The 20,018-nt window shown below is 42.3% G+C and overlaps 1 protein-coding gene and 1 pseudogene across 5 annotated transcripts in view; one reads left to right on the top strand and one right to left on the bottom strand.

The window, feature by feature from the left end:
• Positions 1-5,039: 5,039 nt before the first annotated feature.
• LOC117089771 lies at positions 5,040-7,285 on the bottom strand (annotated as a pseudogene).
• A 1,258-nt stretch (positions 7,286-8,543) lies between these two features.
• The window catches only part of MDM2 (MDM2 proto-oncogene), a 33,485-nt gene continuing 22,010 nt past the window's right edge, over positions 8,544-20,018 (top strand). The window contains exons 1-5 of one of the 5 annotated variants that reach the window (XM_033221325.1): positions 9,052-9,190; positions 9,707-9,777; positions 9,905-9,989; positions 13,904-13,978; positions 17,515-17,648. In XM_033221325.1, coding sequence (XP_033077216.1) covers positions 9,909-9,989; positions 13,904-13,978; positions 17,515-17,648 — 290 coding nt within the window. In that variant the 5' untranslated portion in view covers positions 9,052-9,190; positions 9,707-9,777; positions 9,905-9,908. Of the gene's footprint in view, positions 9,290-9,706; positions 9,778-9,904; positions 9,990-13,903; positions 13,979-17,514; positions 17,649-20,018 lie in introns of all 5 variants that reach the window. The other 4 variants (XM_033221322.1, XM_033221324.1, XM_033221323.1 and 1 more) reach the window with 4 other exon arrangements.

Raw genomic sequence — 20,018 nt, 5'->3', positions numbered from 1 at the left:
CCAAGAATGACTCCCAGTGACCTTGCCTATGGATGATCCCCTCCCCTTTAAGTGTGGGAGGAACCCGTGAATATGAGGAGATATTACTCCCATGATTCTGTTACATTACATGGCAAAAGGGAGATGATCTGGGTTGGCCTCATCAAATCACATGAGCCTTTACAGTCAGAGTTTTTTCTGGCTGGTAGCAGGAGAGTAAGTCAGGTTCGAAGCACAAGGGCGATTCAACACCCTGTTGCTGGCTTGAAGATGGAGGGGAGTGTGTGGCAAGGAATGCAGGAAGCCTTCAGGAGCTGAGAGTGGTCCTCACTGCCAGCAAAACAAAGGGGACTACCATCCTACAACCACAAGGAACTGAATTTCGCTAACAATTTGAATAAGCTAGAAAGCAGGTTCTTCCCTAGATCCTCCAGCTAAGAGCCCAAACTGGCCCACACCTTGATTTAGGCTTTATGACACCTAGAGCAGAGGAACCAGGTGAGCCTACCTGGATTTCTGATATATGGACTGTGAGCTAATAATTTGTGTTGCTTTAAGCTACTACATTTATGGTAATTTGTTACACAGTAATAGAAAACCACACATGACTCCTGCCATCCTAATACCAGTTGGGGTGGCAAGGAGGAAGGAGAGGAAAATTACATTTCTTTACATAATTGCCCTTCAAAATTAGTTGCCCTTTTATTAGCAGGACATAACTGTGGTTCGTTGTACGAACAACCTCAGCTAGATGATGGGAAACATTTCTGCCCCTTTCTACTGGTTGTCCCAGTTTCTCTGATTATTACCAATTGGCCATCAGTTCCCTCCATCTGGCAGGTGTCCAAATGACATTTCTCCAAAGACTTGTGGCATGGTCCTGGTAGGAAGTTGAGCAGAGGTATGTGAATGAAGCTCAACTTCTTTTGCCCTAGTCCAGCACATACTACCAATAGATATCCTATGTCATTTGTTTCCAGGGTTCTATTACCCAGGTAGTGGCCATCTTAGGAGTTACCAGCAGAACTGCTTCTACTCCTTCCATCTTCTCCAGGAACCACTTAATCTGGGGGAAACTCCAGCAACCTTTCCACCCCAAAGAGTGGGGATGCTGCTCAGCCTCACTACCTTTCTTCTGCCAGCTGACTGGCTCTGTAACTGTCAGACAAGATATGATCACAGATCTCAGATTTAGGTCAGCTGGGAGTTTATAAACTCTTCATTCCACCAAAGGATGACTTCTATTGTTACTGGTCCTTTCTTAAAACTCTCAGTCGTGGCTGGGTGCAGTGGCACACGCCTATAATCCCAGCACTTTGGGAGGCTGAGGCGGGTGGATCGCTTGAGGTCAGGAGTTCACGACCAGCCTAATATAGTGAAACATGTCTCTACTAAATACAAAAAAATTAGCTGGGTATGGTGGCACATGCCTGTAATCTGAGCTATTTGGGAGGCTGAGACAGTAGAATCGCTTAGTACCTGGGAGGCGGAGGTTGCAGTGAGCCGAGATCGTGCCATTGCACTCCAAACTGGACAATAAGAGCAAAACTCCGTCTCAAAAAAAAAAAAAAAAAAAGCTCTCAGTGGTAAAAGTTATCAAACCAGTTCAGCCTGTATTGCCTCTGTGGGAACCAGAGTCTCAGGCCAAGAATTGGGCCTTATTTGAACTTAGCTTTAGAGAACTGAATGTTCTTAACAGGGCAATATTCTTACTAAAATCTCTGAAATATTTGTTATCTTCTAAGAGCAGGAACTCAATTATGTCCCCATATCATCATGTAATACTTTTCCTGTTAAAAATTCAGTCCATAAATGTCCAAAAAACGAGATCTTTTGTAACTAAGTAGAATTTTATCTGAGTAAAACAAGGAAGGTCAGTATTAGAAATCTATCAATATAATCTCACCACATAGACAGATTAAAGGAGAAAAGCCACATGGTGATTTCTAGATGGATAAAAAAGCAGTGTACAAAACTGAACACTCATTCATACTTTTTTATAACCTAAAAAAACCAGGAATAGAAGGAAACTTTTATGTAATAAAGAGCATCTACCTAAAATTTACAGCAAACATCACATTTTAAAAGCACTTTTACTAATGTCATGAATAAGATGAGGATGCCCACTATCATTGCTACTATTCCATTCTAATGGTTGTAAGAAAATGAAAAAGAGATTTAAGGAAGAGACAAGTTAGTGATTTTTGCAAATGATATTATCTACAAAGAAAACCCAAGAGCATCTACTGAAAAACTAATAGTACTGAATAATAAAAGAAAATGCAGCCTGTAATCCCAGCACTTTGGGAGGCCGAGGTGAGCGGATCACGACGTCAGGAGTTTGAGACCAGCCTGGCCAACATGGCGACACCCCATCTCTAGTAAAAATACAAAAATTAGCCAGACATGGTGTCACGTGCCTGTGGTCCCAACTACTTAGGAGGCTGAAGCAGAAGAATTCTTTGAACCAGGGAGGCAGACACTGCAGGGAGCCGAGATTATGCCACCGCACTCCCACCTGGGTGAGAGTGAGACTCCGTCTCAAAAAAAAAAAAAAAAAAAGCAGTATTGCTGGCTGGCTATAAGATCAAAACACAAAAATGAGTAATTGTTTCGTATGGCAGCAATAACCAAATAGAAAATAAAATTTTAAAAGGTATTTATAAACAGCAATAAAACTTAAGCACCTCAGAAAAAAGCTAGCCAAACATACAAGAGCTTTAAGGAGGAAACGATAAAGCATTATTAAAGGATGTTAAGAGAGACCTAAAAAATGGAGTGATATATCATGTCCTTATCTGGGAAGAATTCATACTGAAAAGAAGTCAAATTAGTCTAACAATCCAATGCAACGCAAAGCAAAATCCCAAGAGGATTTTTTTTGTGAATTAGACAAACTGGTTCTAAAAGTTAACACCCAGGAAGAGCCAAAACAATCCTGAAAAAGATAAGGAGAGCTTTTCCTGTTACATATTGAAACTTACTCTAAGGCTGACTATTCTCTTATAGGTATGCAGTCTACTGTCCCTGTTGTTTATGGATTCATAAATTTACAGTGAATGTATAAAACACAGACTTAGTGGACAGGCATCAAATTGATCATTATCAAGAGGAGGGGAATGGGATAAAGAATAACAGTGAAATTTTAATTTTTTAAGCAGTTTCATTGAAAAAATATATTTAGGCCAGGCTCAGTGACTCACACCTGTAATCCCAGCATTTTGGGAGGCCAAGGCAGGTGGATTGCTTGAGGTGGGGAGTTCGAGACCAGCCTGGCCAACATGGTAAAACCCTGTCTCTACTAAAAAATAGTAAAAATTAGCCAGGCATGGTGGCACAATCTCAGCTCACTTCCTTCCAGCATGGGCGACAGAGCAAGACTCTGTTTCAAAAATAAATAAATAAAAAATGAAAAAAATATGTTTGATGCAGGAATGACAAATGTGAATTCTGGGTAGTGGTTTCTTTTTTTCTTTTTTTTTCTTCAGAGCAGAACTTGAGGTGGTGGTTTCTTTTGTTGAATATTGTTCTGTGAAAGTTTCTGCACGTTTCAGTCAAATTAAACAAAAAGTTGATTAATTTTCAAAGTAAAAACAAAAAGTCTTTGTATCCACTATTTGCTGGGATTTTGCTTTTTATTTGTTACTTTATTTATTCATTTATTTATTGAGATGGAGTCTCGCTCTCGTTCTGTCTTCCAGGCTGGAGTACAGTGGCACGATCTCTGCCTCCCAGGTTTAAGCAATTCTGCCCCAGCCTCCAGAGTAGCTGGGATTACAGGCATGCACCGCCATACCCAGCTAATTTTTTGTATTTTTAGTAGAGACGGGGTTTCACCATGCTGGCCAGGGTGGTCTTGAACTCCTGACCTCGTGATCCACATGCCTCAGCCTCCCAAAGTGCTGGGATTACAGGCGTGAGCCACCGCACCCGGCCTATTTTTTACTTTTTAATTTTCCAGGACAGAGTCTTGCTCTGTTGCCCAGGCTCGAGTGCAGTGGCACAATCTCAGCTCACTGCAACATCTGCCTCCCAGGTTCAAGCGATTCTGCTGCCGCAGCCTCCCAAGTAGCTGAGATTACAGGCTTGTACCACCATGCCTGGCTAATTTTTGTATTTTCAGCATGGATGGGGTTTCACATGCTGGTCTCAAACTCCTGACCTTCAGTGATCTGCCTGTCTTGGCCTCCCAAAGTACTGGGATTACAGGCGTGAGCCACTGTGCCCAGCTCGGATTTTGCCTTTTAAATAACACTATTCAGTTTCAGATGTTTGGAAAGACATATGGAATTTGAACTACTTCTGTAATTTTAGATAGTCTCATAAATATTGTGAAACTCAGCATTCTAAACATGGTTTCTGAGCTAAATCTTGTTTCGTTTTCACCATGCTTTAAAGATTAGTAGTGGCCAGGCACAGTGGCTCATGCCTGTAATCTCAGCACTTTGGGAGGGCGAGGTGGGTGAATCGAACTCCTGAGGCTAGGAGTTCGAGACCAGCCTGGCCAACATGGTGAAACCCAGTCTCTACTAAAAATACAAAAATTAGCTGGGTATGGTGGTGCGAGCTTGTAATCCCAGCTACTCAGGAGGCTGAGGCAGGAGAATCACTTGAACCCGGGAGGTGGAGGCTGCAGTGAGCTGAGATCATGCCACCACTCCAACCTGGGTGACAGAGTGAGACTCCATCTAAAAAAAAACATGAAAGAAAAAACATTAGTTGTGATTAATAAAGTATGAAATGGCCCTTGGGTCAAGATAAGTCTATTGTAGACTTTTTTTTTTTTCTTTGAGACATGGTCTCATTCTGTCACATAGGCTGGAGTGCAGTGGCAGGATCACACACAACCTATCCAGGCCCAAGCCATCCTCCCATCTCTGGCTTCCAAGTAGCTAGGACTACAGGTGAGTGCCACCATGCCTGGCTAATTTTTTTGCATTTTGTAGAGACAGGGTTTCGCCATGTTGCTCAGGCTGGTCTCAAACTCTTGGCCTCAACAGATCCTCCCACCTTGGCCTCCCAAAATGCTGGGATTACAGGTGTGAGCCTTGTTTGCAGAGTTTATGTCCCAAAGAATATAAAGACACTCAAAATATCTCAGCCTCTTGGAACACCTCTTGGGCATCAAGAACAACGCTACTAAAAATAAGCAGTTTGCCTCTAGAGAAACTTCAAGTAAGCACAGCAAAGGGCAAAGTGACACAGGATAACTGTGGAATGCAAACAAACAGCAGCAGTTGGGTCTGTTATTTTTTTAAATGGTAAAGTCACAAACAATAGCAACTGCTTTTAGAGTGAGCAGATGGTTTGCTTTCTTTTTTTTTTTTTAAAGGGAACTCACCTTTTAAGTGATGAAGACATGCACTTGGGGGTGGGTAGGTGTGAGTTCATTTGTGTTTTGAAATCCCAAATTAATGAGCATGATAAACCGTTATTTCTGGCCCTGTCTGACTCTCTGAGTACTTGGTGGGTTCCCCGAAACCTTCTCCTAACCCCCACCCTTTCCCTTTCCATTGACTTGGGACAGTCCTTGTCAAAGTGCCAATCACAGTGGGAAGGGGAGAAGGGGGGAGGTCACAGTGCATGGGGTTCAAGGTCACAGTGGCGGAGCAACGGAGATCACCGGGCAAGTAAGTCAGGTTCCTGCTGCTCAAGTCCAGCTGTCTGCCACGAAAGTGCAACCCTTGGCGGACGACGCAAGAGGCGTTGACGCTGCAGTCGCGCCGTATCTTCTTGCCTGCATTTATCTGCGCTGTTTGAAGTCTTGTGACCCATCAGGACCCAGAGGTTGTCTGATCACATTATTGGGCTGCCTGCTGTCTTCGGGTTGGGAGATCCTGGTTAGCCTGAAGGGAAGAAGATCAGAGGAAGGCCTATCGAGGATGGGTTTCTCCTGCTTTTCCTCCGGGCCGGCGCTGCCCAGGATCCCCTTCCGAGTCTTCGCATAATCGGCCTCCCGCTGTGCCAGGGACTTGACTGGAAGGGCGAGTCTGCTAGCAGACTTGGGGCTGTTGACCACACCGTTGCTGGTGGGCCTCTTGAGGATGCGGTGGAGGGGGTACGGGGTGGGGGGGGGGAACTATCGTCCTGAATCACAATGGGCACTTTGGGAGATTTGGATTTCCTGCTGGTTTTGTGTGATCTTCAGTTTTTTTTCCAGACGTCTATTTCCCCCCTGTCTACCGCCTCCTCCCAGCTCTCAGCGACCTCCTCATATTCCATCTTACTCGCCACTTTCCAGATCGCTTGCTTTCTTATTCCGCACTTTCTCTGACTTTTGCAGTATTCAATATTATTACTTGATTCTGATTTTTCGGACATCACTATATGGCCCTTGGCTTTTTGGTTGTTCCTCTCATTCCTTTGCTGTTTCAAGCTCTGTTCCCAGCCTAAGCTTTTTACCACTGAATTCTGTTCTGTGACGCATCACTTAAAACTAACCCAACTTTTCATTCCCTCCATACTTTTTTTGGTAAGCAGTATTATCATGCTTTAGGTGGACACTGAGTCATACCGCTGTGGTAGTGCTGGTACACATAGTTTTGAATACCAGGTTCTTGAGTGAATCCTTTTTGCTTCTCTCTCTCTCCCCCACCCCCGCATCTCCCTTCTGTCTTCATTTCTGCCCCTTCTTTTCTGGTTCCATTAGAAAAGGACTAATCTTATCAGTTCTGCCTTTTGTTTATACTATAATAACTTTGTCAAGAGAATTTTTTCAAAGCACAAGGCCAATGAGAAGGGGGAAAGTCGGTCCAGAAGGCAGCTGGCCCGACTATTCTGAGTTTGAATTAACTCCTGGTGGTCCTGTTAAAATAGAGTTTGAAGCAAATCACCTGTTTTTATGCTCCTACTATCTACTCTGTCTAAAGCCCAAATTTCCTTGCTTAGCATTTAAGGAGACTCCAAGTTCTTAAAACTTCTTCTTGACTTTCACGCAAGTCAAACTGATTTATTGTAACTCAAACAGTCCTCTTTATATTTTCCTTTCTGTATTTTTTGATAGTTTTCTTGTGCCTGGAATACCTTCTGTGTTTATTTAAGTCTCACCATCTTTCAAGACACAAAATATGTGACTTTCTCTGAGGCCTTTGTGAACTGCCTCCAGCATTCACTAAGCAATTAATTATGTCTCTTAACTTTTATAGCACAAACCTATTCGCTCACTTGATATTTAACAAATATCAACCTCTATCACTTATCTTTTTTTTTTTTTCTTCTGAGACGGAGTCTTGCTCTGTCACCCAGGCTGGACTGCAGTGGCGCGATCTCTGCTCACTGCAATCTCTGCCTCCCGGGATCAAGCGATTCGTCTGCCTCAGCCTCCCGAGTAGCTAGGATTACAGGCGCCCGCCACTGGGCCCGGCTAATTTTTGTGTTTTTAGTAGAGACAGGGTTTCACCATGTTGGCCAGGCTGGTCTTGAATTACTAACCTCGTGATCTGCTCACCTCAGCCTCCCAAAGTACTGGGATTACAGGCGTGAGCCACCGTGCCCAGAGTTATCACTTATTTTTCTTTTCATGCTTACATTTTCTCACTGCTTGAGATTTTCTTTCATTCAGTGTCAAGCACTGAGTCTAACAATTAGAAACCCCACTGTATTTGATCTGATGAAGATGATATTATCTTTTTAAAAGCCACATATTAAATCTCTTAAGTTAATAATATTGGCAATCAACTTCAATCAACTGAGTGACCACTATGTTTAAGGAAGGTTCCTTTCTGGTAGGCTGGGAAGCAAGAGAAGGGAAGGATATAACTTTATAAAAAAAGCTGCAGAAGGGAAGGATATAACTTTATTGAAAAAGGCCCTTGTTCATAAGGAGCTAATCACTTACTGGCCAAAGAAAGGTGTTCCTTCTTTGCAACGGCTGTGTTTTTGGGTTTAGCTAACTCAATTCTTTATGTCTTCAACTTATGAGACCCCATCAAAAACGTTTTTGCCACACCTCTGTGGGCAAGTAGGTGAGTCAGAATGAGTGCGTAACATATAAATATATATTTTAATGATAATGAATGTGTAGATTAACAAACCCAAACTTTTTTTTTTTGAGAAAGAGTCTCGCCCTGTCGCCCAGGCTGGAGTGCAGTGGCATGATCTTGGCTCACTGCAGCCTCCGCCTCCCGGGTTCACGGGATTCTCCTGCCTCAGCCTCCCGAGTAGGGGATTATAGGTGCCCGCCACCATGCCCAGCTAATTTTTGTAGTTTTTAGTAGAAACGGCGTTTCCCATGTTGGCCATGGCTGGTCTTGAACTCCTAACCTCAAGTGATCCACCGGCCTCGGCCTACCTAAAGTGATGGGATTACAAGCGTTTGAGCCACCGCGCCCGGTCAAACCCGAACATTCTAAAAGCGCGGAGTAACCGCTCCCCTCCCCACCAACGCTGGCCAGCGTCTTTGTTCTCCAACCAGAACAGCGGTATGCACCGGTGTATAAGCCTGCCTTAAGTGCTATTTTTAATCTTTTTTAAAAACAGGCCTTAACTCATTTGTGTACAACTCCAGCGGCTAGTGCAGTGGGCTTAACGTATTAAACAGCTGTTAATTTTGGTTTCTTTTTGGTAACAGCGACACGGAGATCCGCATTTGTCGCAGTTTCCACCGCGGGCGGGAAGTGTAAACACAAGAAATACAAAAATAGCGCAACGGCTAAAGGAGTGTCCCAGTGCCAAGCCAGGCAGGCGCCGCGCCCGGGCCGAGCCCCACCCGCCCAGTTCGCGGCCAAAACCCCCACCCCGCCTCAGAGTCCGCCGCGCCCGCGGGACGACACTCCCAACTCCATCTTCCCAGAGGCGGTGCGGCCGAGCCCCGCACCCAATTGGCGGAAGCTGGGCCGGGTGTGTGCGCGCGCACAAATGCCCGGATGCGCCGCGACACCCCGCGCGCTCCTCTCCGGCGGTAGGGGGCGCGCACCGCGGCAAGGTTGGCTGCTTGTGGGCCGTGTCCGGCCCTGTGTGTCGGGAAAATGGAGCAAGAAGCCGAGCCCGAGGGGCGGCCCCGACCCCTCTGACCGAGATCCTGCTGCTTTCGCAGTCAGGAGCCCCGTCCCTCCCCGGATTAGTGCATTCGAGCGCCCAGTGCCCTGGCCCCGAGAGTGGAATGGTCCCCGAGGCCCAGGGCGTAGTGCTTCCGCGGGCCCCGTGAAGGAAACTGGGGAGTCTCGAGGGACCCCCGACTCCAAGCGCGAAAACCCCGGATGGTGAGGAGCAGGTACCGGCCCGGCGCGAGCGGTCACTTCTGGTTCTGGGCTGTGACGGTGTCCCTTCCATTGCTGGTTGCCAGCCTCTGCCCGCTCGCAGCCTTTGTGCGTTTAGTGGCTGGGGGCGCGGGGCGCGGGGCACGGGGCACGTGGCTTTGCGGAGGTTTTGTTGGACTGGGGCTAGGCAGTCGCCGCCAGGGAGGAGGGCGGGGTTTCGGACGGCTCTCGCGGCGGTGGGGGGCGGGAGTGGTTCGGAGGTCTCCGCGGGAGTCCAGGGTAAAGGTCACGTGGCCTGGGGGCTGCGGGGTCGCCTCGGCTGGGGGGTCCGGGTTATCGCAGGGGCCTGTCGGGTCGCTCTTGTGAATACTGCGCGTAGTCTGGGCGGGATTGGGCCGATTCCATGGGCAGGTTGACTCAGCTTTTCCTCTTGAGCTGGTCAAGTTCAGACACGTTCCGAAACTTCAGTAAAAGGAGTTAAGTCCTGACTTGTCTCCAGCTGGGGCTATTTAAACCATGCGTTTTCCCAGCTGTGTTCAGTGGCGATTGGAGGGTAGACCTGTGGGCACGGACGCACACCACTTTTTCTCTACTGATTCAGGTAAGCACCGACTTGCTTGTAGCTTTAGTTTTAACAAAGGCGTTGTTTATGTCCTTTATATGTGATGTATTTTTCACACGTTTCATGATTTCCAGTTTTCATCGTGTCTTTTTTTCCCTTCTTGTAGGCAGATGTGCAATACCAACATGTCTGTACCTACTGATGGTGCTGTAACCACCTCACAGATTCCAGCTTCTGAACAAGAGACCCTGGTTAGTATTTTTGTCTCGTGTAACTTTTAAGAATTTATTTTATGAAGTGATAAACTAAATTTCATATACCTCAATTGTAGCATGGCTCTGTAAATGACATTGTATGTGCATAACTTAAAGTGTGCTACCTCGGGCATATCTGCGTGGAGTTAAAAACTGTTAAGAACTGGTCAGTATTTTCTTAGCCCTTTGCCACATAGGCTTTAAAAATTAGTTCCATTACCTTGTTAAGCGTGGTTGAAGTTATGTTATGTGACTGATTTTTTTTTTCCTTTTTGACCTCCCAGTATTTAATTTTTAAAAATGATTTCTAAAAGTCACAAAAATTATTCATGCTTGTTTTAAAGATTTTTGTCATTAGAGAAATTTTAAAGTAAAACGTGAAAATTCGTCTTTTTGCTCCATGTTCCCTTTTAGATTTTTTCTGTGTGCATACCCACATGTATTTACATTTGAATTTAAATCTATGTTATTGTCCTGTTTGTTGTACTAACAAGATGAAACTGTAGTTGTTCTGTGACTTGCATCCTTGTCAATAAAGTCTACAGAATTCTTTTTAATGGCTGCATAGTATTTCACAGCATGAGTATGCCATTTAAAAAATTATGCCTTTACTGACAGCTTTTTAAAAATTGCCTCCTGATTTTAAGTATTACAGATAGTGCTGCTTTGTACATCCATCCCGTGTGACTATTTCAGTAAGAAAGATTTTAAGGAATTATAGGCTGGGTGCGGTGGCTCACCCCTGTAATCCCAGCACTTTGGAAGGCCAAGGCGGGCCGATCACCTGAGATGAGGAGTTCAAGACTAGCCTGGCCAACATGGTGAAACCCTGTCCCTACTAAAAATCCAAAAATTACTCGGGCATGATGGCGTGTGCCTATAATCCCAGCTGCTGAGGAAGCTGAGGCAGGAGAATCACTTGAACCTGGGAGGCAGAGGTTGCAGTGAGTCAAGATTGCGCCATTTTACTCCAACCTGGGCGATAAGAGTGAAACTCCGTCTTGAAAAAAGAAAAATATTTTATAGAATTAGAACTCCTGAGTCCTAAATTTTACTCATATTTGATTGCTGCTGGTAACTTGCTCACCAAAAGGCTCTAACAGTTTCACTCCTGCCAACACTGAATATTACCAATCTTTAATTATTATTACTTTTTTTTTTTTGATAAAAGGTACTGTGCCATTGTTTAAATTCATTTTTCCCTAGTTTCTTGGTGAGGCTGGGCACCGTTCCTTTTTTTTGAGACAGAGTTTCACTCTTGTTGCCCAGGCTGGAGTGCAATGGCGCGATCTTGGCTCACTGCAACCTCTGCCTCCCAGGTTCAAGCGATTCTCCTGCCTTAGCCTCCCAAGTAGCTGGGATTACAGGCACGCCCAATCACGCTCAGCTAATTTTGTATTTTTAGTAGAGATAGGGTTTTTCCATGTTGGTCATGCTGGTCTCGAACTCCCAACTTCTTGTGATCTGCCTGCCTCGGCCTCCCAAAGTGCTGGGATTACAGACGTGAGTCACTGCACCAGGCCTCCATTTTGTTAAGTCATTTGTTTTTTCTGGGATTTGCCTCGTCTTCTCTGGCCATTTTCCTTTTGGTTCTTTAAAATTTTTCTTAGTAATTGGAATAGCTCTATGTGTTTGAAGTATGTTTAACTTTTGTTGCTTACTAATGTAGCATTTGCTTTTATGTTTTCTTTTCCCCATTGAGAACAATTCTATGAAAATTTGTTGGCTTTTGAATTTCTTATCATGCTTTGGAAGAACTCGCCTATCTTGCAAATATATTCCTATATTTTCTTCTAGATTTAAATTTTTTAGATATTTAGATCTTTACCTGTAATTTATCTTCCTGTTCTTCAATGTAAGATTACGAATGCTATTATCTTTTATAGCCATTTCTCATTAATACATGTCTTTTAAGTCACTAATATACTGATGGCTTTCCATTACAGAATTTTTTTTTTTTTTTTTTGAGACTGAGTCTTGATCTGTTGCCCAAACTGGAGTGCAGTGGCATGATCTCAGCTCACTGCAACATCCGCCTCCTGGGTTCAAGCAGTTCTGCTGCAGCCTCCCGAGTAGCTGGGATTACAGGCACCCACCACCACACCCGGCTAATTTTTTATTTTTTGTAGAGATAGGACTTCACCATGTTGTCCAGGCTGGTCTTGAACTTCTGACCTCATGATCCACCTGTCTTGGCCTCCCAAAGCGCTGAGATTACAGGTGTGAGCCACTGTGCCTGGCCTACACCTAGGTAATTTTTGTGTATTTAATAGAGACGGAGTTTTGCTGTGTTGGCCAGGCTGGTCTTGAACTTCTGACCTCAGGTGATGTGCCTGCCTCAGCCTCCCAAAGTGCTGGGATTACAGGCCTGAGCCACCACACCCATCTTCCATTACAGATTTTTTACTTAGAGTTATTTTATCTAGTTTGAAGCTAATATAGCATATATTAAAAATTCAGAAGAAAAAAGATAATTTTTAAATCTTTTTTGAGAGAATTCATTCTTTGCCTGAAAGTAAAGTTGCATATGTAAGCACAGTTAAAAAAGTGCAATCAGAAAAATTAATAATTCAATATGTATTTTAAATTTTTCAGTTGTTTAATATTTGTTTTATTGATTAGCTGGAAATAGGCAATTTTAAAAAATCTGTTTTTAAGACAGTCCCAGTGGGGGTGCTGTCAGATTTTAAACAGCTGTCAGATTTAGACACAGGACTGGGGCATATCAAAGAGAGGTGCAGAGGTACCAGTTTGTGTGGTGGTGGCAAGCTGTAAAGATACTTGAGTTTTGCAGATTTTGGTAAAAGGAAGAGAGAAAATGCATATAAGTACATTACATTCCCCTCCCCCATGGCGATTATTTTCTCAATACCATTTGTAAAACTTCTAGATAAGTGGCAGGCAAACTTTAGCCTGTTGGCCAGCTTTGTCCTGTTGCCTGTTTTTGTTTTAGTTTTTAAATTTTTTTGTAAAGGTGGAGTCTCTCAGTATGGCCCAGGCTGGTCTTGAACACCTAGCCTCAAGCGAACCTCTGGCACTCAGTCTCCCAAAGTGCTGGGGTTATAGGCATGAGCCACCTCGCCCAGCCAGCTTCCTTTCTTTCTGTAAAGAAAATTTTACTGGAATGCAACCATGCCCGTTGGTTTACATAAGAAGTATACTTTTTACTTGGATAGAACCATTTGTATGAAAAGCTTAAGATACTTAACAGTCTGGCTCTTTACAGAAAAAAATTGACCCCTAATCTAGTTGGCAGGCTCCTTGAATACAGGTCATATGTCTTATTTGTAATTTTTTTTGCAGTACCTACCACTGTCCAGTGCATAGTATTAGCTCAGTAAATGTTTGTCAAGTAAATATTTGAAATGTAGACCAACTAAGAGGCAGCATGATACATTAGGAAGAAAATGGTGAGTTGTAGTTGAGGGACCTGGGTTGCTGTGTCTGATCTGTTCTTAATTACTCTTGTCAGCTTAGGTTAGTAAAGTTCTCTAGCTTTCAGGAACCTAATCTTTAGAGAAAATTGATAATAGGATGCACTCTAAAGATTTGTTCATTTCTCTTTGATTCTCTAAGTTAGCTTGCAGTAAGCTCATTGGATCAGTGCAGTAAGCTCATTGGATCAGTACAGTAAGCTCATTGGATCTTAAGAATTTATGGTTGTTTGTAAGGCAGTAAGCAGGTAATATAAATAGCTGAAGGAGAAAGTAATTTTTTCTGTCTTGGATTGGATGCTATCTTTGATCACAACTAGTGATACTTGATGAGTCCGTGATACTTGCATAATAATTAGATCCTCCCCAGCATTTTTTCCAAATCCCCTTTATTGAAGTTGATGGATATATTTGCTGCAGGGCCTATAGTTCTGGGATAATTTTGGAAGTATAATAACAGCTCTTTTCTCTTTATAGGTTAGACCAAAGCCATTGCTTTTGAAGTTATTAAAGTCTGTTGGTGCACAAAAAGACACTTACACTATGAAAGAGGTAAGCTGAATCAAGAGATGACTAGTATCTTACTAGTTACATGTAGCCATACTTAAAGTTTTCAAGACTGTGGGGAGAAATTGACCATATAGAAGAATTTTTCATTAAGCAGCAACATTTAATTTTGTGGTCATTTGGACTATATTTTAAAGCTGAAAATTCTAATTATACTCGAGTTTCATTTCTCAGCTAGGAACTCAGATAAGCAGAAGCCCTGTAGGGGTGCTTGACCATTTTATGCTGTGAACCCTTTGGTAGACTGGTAAAAGCCTTCTTAGACTGGTAACTCCTTCTAAGAATCATGTTTTTAAATATATGAAATAAAATGTATAGAATTACAAAGGAAACATACTAAAATACGGTTACCAAAATAGTAAACTAGTTTGTGATATATGTGCTTTTTTTATTAACACAATAAGTACTAAGATTTAGAAGCAGCTATAATAAATGTAGTGTTTTTGGCCGGGCGCGGTGGCTCAAGCCTGTAATCCCAGCACTTTGGGAGGCCGAGACGGGCGGATCACGAGGTCAGGAGATCGAGACCATCCTGGCTAACACGGTGAAACCCCGTCTCTACTAAAAATACAAAAAAAAAAAAACTAGCCGGGCGAGATGGCGGCGCCTGTAGTCCCAGCTACTCGGGAGGCTGAGGCAGGAGAATGGCGTGAACCCGGGAGGCGGAGCTTGCAGTGAGCTGAGATCTGGCCACTGCAGTCCAGCCTGGGTGACAGAGCGAGACTCCGTCTCAAAAAAAAAAAAATAAAAAAAAAATAAATAAATAAATATAGTGTTTTTTTGGGTTTTTTTTGAGATGGAGTCTCGCTCTGTCACCCAAGGTGGAGTGCAGTGGCATGATCTTGGCTCACTGCAACGTCCACCTCCTAGATTTAAGCCACTCTTCTGCCTCACCCTCCCACGAAGCCGGGATTACAGGCACCTGCCACCATGCCTGGCTAATTCTTTGTATTTTTAGTAGAGACAGGGTTTTGCCATGTTGGCCAGGCTGGTCTTGAACTCCTAGCCTCAGGTGATCCACCTGCCTTGGCCTCCCAAAATGCTGGGATTATAGGCATGAGCCACCATGCATGGCCAATAAATATAATTTTGATTTAGTGAGGAATATAAGTCATATTTTGAAATGTTTGCCATAAGCACAGTATAATATGAAAACACCTATGATTTTTGTTGGTGATGAAATCACAGGTATTAATACTGTTGTGCTGTTGTGATTTGTTGCCTACATTTATAATCGAAAGAAAAGCTAAATTCTAGTTAGAAGTTTGTGAAAATAAAGATAGAATTTTTTTCCCATCCAAATTAATGGATCCCTGAATTCTATCCAAGGACTTCCTGGGTATCCCTGGATCCCAGGTTAAGAACTTCTGCACTAGAGATACATGAGTACAGTATACTGATCTTTCTAGGACAGAGGTGAGCTGATTCATGACCATATATTCTATTTAATGGATCCAGCATTTTAGTGCATTCCCCAGCTTTAAATTTGTGCACAGAAGCATGATTTTCATGCTTTTCAGTGAGAGATTGAGCCACCTTAGGCAAAATTTCAGTGTGATTGAAATATGCCTGTTCTCTCTCTCTCCCACTTAGTTTGTGGGACTCAGATTACTTAAAACATTAAAGTTTTTTCCCTACAACAGTATAATGGGGCAGGAAGAGCTTCCGTATCCTTTTCCTCTCCAGCTATACTTCTGGAAACTTCCTTAAGGGATATTTGGTGGAATAAATCTAAGTTCTCTTCCTTTTTCCTTTCCCACTGCTGGACAACAATCTGTCCAATCCACAGTCACATAAGAATATTCCTTTAAGGCTGATGCCTGCTTAGCCAGTTAAATCCAAAGACAGTGCTTGTAGGGAAGTGCCAGGTTAAATGGTATTTTTAGGGCTAATTTGAGATTGACCTTACTATCATTGTATAGTCAGTTAAGGAAACAAAAAAGTATGGATTTAGCAGTAGATAGAAATGAGAAAATTGGCCAAGGCCATCATAAAGACTTAGAATGCTTATGCTAAACTATGTAACAGTAGTGTATGTATTGTCTGATGTAGTTCTCAGCTATAGGATCTTTGTTCTGGGGCACACAGGAAGGTAGTAAAAGCTAGTATGAGTAGTAAAAAGAGCATTGGATTAAGAGTCAGAAAAGCTGGGGCCAGTTTCTTCTTCTTCTTCTTTTTTTTTTTTTTGGTGACAGCGTCTCACTCTTGCCCAGGCTAGAGTGCAGTGACATGATCATTGTTCAGTGCAGCCTGGACCTCGTGGGCTCGGGTGATCCTCCCACCTCAGTGTCTGCAGTAGCTAGGACTACAGGCTTTTACCCCCATGCCTGGCTGATTTTTGTATTTTTTTGTAGAGATGGAGTTTCACTGTGTTGCCCAGGCTGGTCTCGAACTCCTGGGCTCAAGGGATCTGCTTACCTCGGTCTCCTAAAGTGCTAGATTTCCAGGTGTGAGCCACTGTGCCCAACCCAGTTTCTTCATTTCTAATACAGCAATAATCCTATGAAATATCAGAGTGAGATAATACTTGTAAAAGTACATTGTAAACTGGAAAATGCCATACGTATTTAGGTAGTTGTCAATAGGTTTATATCTGGATATCTTAAAAATGTATTGCCAACTTCTTGTCTTAATGCAGCACAGGGAATGTAATTTAACTTTTATTAATGGTTCAAAGTCATTATTTTTATTATTTATCATAATATGGAGTAAATTGATACCTTAGAGGGTTTATTTCATTCTCAGAATTCTCTCAGTTTTGTAGCTGTCATTGATTGATTGTTTTTCTGTCCTCCTCCTCTGGTGACCTCAGAGGCTATTGAGGTTTATAGTGTTTATGACTGTTTACTAAGTGACTCCAGGCCACTGCCATATTTTAGTCGAGTTTTGTTTCTGCAACTTTTTATGGCTATCAGTTTTTTGTTTTGCTGCCTTTTCCCTTCCTAGTATGTTAGTATCTAGGTATCTGGGCAGAGTTAAAGTCTATAAAAAGAAAAAAACCTCACATTTTAAGGTTTACTTAAGTAAATAGAGAAGCAGTTATTTTTGCTTCTGTCGAATTAAATGGAAAAGCCCTAAAAGTAGCTTTTTTTTTTTGAGATAAGTCTAGCTCTGTCGCTCAGGCTGGAGTGCAGTGGTGCAATCTCAGCTCGCTGCAGCCTCCACCACCTCCCTAAGTTCAAGCATTCTCCTGCCTCAGCCTCCAGAATAGCTGGGATTACAGGTGTCCGCCACCATGCCTGGCTAATTTTTGTATTTTTAATAGAGATGGGACCAGGATAGTCTTTGTTGCCTGACCTTGTGATCCATCTGCTTCGGCCTCCCAAAGTGCTGGGATTACAGGTGTGAGCCACTGTGCCCAGCCAAAAGTAGCTTCTAAGTACAAAATGGTGGTTGTTCTACATAGTTGTGGATATGGTTGCTGGTTGTTTACCTCACTCAGATAAATAGTATATTATTAAATGTATTTAAAACTAATATTTAGTTTTCTTTAATGCTCAGAAATCATATTTCTATTTCAGGTTCTTTTTTATCTTGGCCAGTATATTATGACTAAACGATTATATGATGAGAAGCAACAACATATTGTATATTGTTCAAATGATCTTCTAGGAGATTTGTTTGGCGTGCCAAGCTTCTCTGTGAAAGAGCACAGGTAATTCTTCAGTTTAGTCCATTGTAAAAAGCCCGTTGGGCTCACATTTCAGTTCACCTCTACCCTCATTCACTTTTGTCAGAGAAAAACTGGTAAAACATATAAAAGACATGCTGAAATTTAATTTTTTAGCTCTGTGGCATATTATTTGAAAACCTGAGCTCTGGCATCTTATAAACCAGTGTTTGAAACCTAGCCCAGTCATCATTTACTAGTTTTGTGACTAGGTAGATTAACCTCTTTAACCCTGTTTCCCCATTTATAAAATGGGGATAATTAAATAGTTCAGGTGGAGGTTAAAGCTCTTGAAGAGAGACGTTGTATAAAAAAAGCATAGTTTATGGCACATACCAAGCATTCAAGTATTAGTCGTAGCTATTATAAATTTTTGTTCCAGTCACTCCCAGAAACAGTATACCACCAAGTAGTAAAGGCTTAAATTTGAGCCTTAGCTGTTTTGGAGATCATTTTCATGGTCACTTATCATTATGGCACTTAACCAGCAGAATTTAACCCAGGTATTCTAGAATTAGGCGTGGCGCAGTGGCTTACACCTGTAATCCCAGCACTTTGGGAGGCCGAGACGGGTGGATGATCTGAGGTCAGGAGTTCGAGACCAGCCTGACCAACATGGAGAAACCCCATCGCTACCAAAAAATAAAAAATTAGCCGGGCATGGTGGTGCATACCTGTAATCCCAGCTACTCGGGAGGCTGAGGCAGGAGAATTTCTTGAACCCAGGAGGTGGAGGTTGCAGTGAGCTGAGATCGCGCCATTGCACTCCAACCTGGGCAACAAGAGTAACACTCCATCTCAAAATATATATATATTTATTTATTTATTTTTTTTTTTTTTTTTTCTAGAATTATTCTTTTTTTGTTTTGTTTTTGAGAGGGTGTCTTGCTCTGTGGGTGGCACAATCTCAGCTCACTGCAACCTCTGCCTCCTGGGTTCAAGATTCTCCTGCCTCGGCTTCCCAAGTAGCTGGGATTACAGGTGCCCGCTGCCACACCTGGTTAATTTTTGTATTTTAGTAGAGACAGGGTTTGGCGATGTTGAGCAGACTGGTCTTGAGCTCCTACCCTCAGGTGATCCACCCCCCTTGGCCTCCCAAAGTGCTGGGATTACAGGTGTGAGCCACCACACCCGGCCTACATTTGGAATTCTTTGTCACATTTGATTTAGCACAGGCAATCGGTGTTGAGCCTTAGCGTTCATTCTGTTAATAAATAGAATGAATGCTTTCACCTGAAACAGTTAACTAGCTTCTGCTAGTATTTAATGCTCAATAGTATAGCTGAAAAGATGATAATTAAATGGGATTTTATTTTATTAAAAAAGATAACTTCCTCAGCTGTGCAAGGGATTTTATAATTTTAAAACAACCTCATTATTGTAAACGTAGTATATATTATATTATTGAACATTAGGAAATGACAGAAAACTAAGAAAAGTAGAGAATAAAAGGACTATGGTTTGTTACCAAAAGTTATTTTTACCAGTCATTTGTATATTATGTGCAACTGTGTTTTAACCTAGTTTTAAATATAGTACTGTATTTAATTTCATCTAGCTTGTAAATATTATTATAATTTTTATATAATATATATTATAAATATATAATTTTTCATTGATGAATCACTTCTGTTTAATATCCATATATGTTGTCATTTTATACTTGGCCTTGGGATATATGATTTAATTTTATAAATTTAAAAAATATATGGGTATATTGGTGAATTTTTTACCTATTGAATCTTCTAGTTTTTTTTTTTTTTTTTTTTTTTTTTTTTTTTTTTGAGATGATGTCTTGCTCTGTTACCCAGGCTGCAACCTCTGCCTCCCAGGTTCAAGTGATTCTCTTGCCTCAGCCTCCTGAGTAGCTGGGATTACAGGTGCATGATACTATGTCCAGCTAATTTTTTGTATTTTTAGTAGAGATGAGGTTTTGCCATGTTGGCCAGGCTGATTTCGAACTCCTGACCTCACGTGATCTGCCTGCCTCGGCCTCCCAAAGTGCTGGGATTACAGACGTGAGCCACTGTGCCTGGTCTGAATATTGAATCTTCAGATAATGTTTGGAAGTATGATTTCCTTGGATTTGAATTCTAAATGTTGAGAGATAAGAAATAGGATAAATTATTGACTTGAAAAGGATATGAATTAAAAATGTTATGGGTTTAGGTTGCCGTATCCTTATTCCCAAGGGTGAAAAAAGATAGTTGGGATTCATATTTCCTCTTAATATTGAGTGAGGAGCAGTATTTTGTGACTAACACTCTCTCAAATCCTTAGTTTAAAAAGAAAAGGGAAAAATCCATTGTGATATCAGCAAATACTGGGGTAAATGAATTATCCTCCTGTTAGGAT

Source organism: Trachypithecus francoisi, unplaced genomic scaffold, assembly GCF_009764315.1.
Source record: "Trachypithecus francoisi isolate TF-2019V2 unplaced genomic scaffold, Tfra_2.0 Lachesis_group11, whole genome shotgun sequence".
NCBI lineage: Eukaryota > Metazoa > Chordata > Mammalia > Primates > Cercopithecidae > Trachypithecus > Trachypithecus francoisi.
Note: the sequence above shows the minus strand (reverse complement) of the source record. Positions and strands in the feature narration are given on the sequence as shown.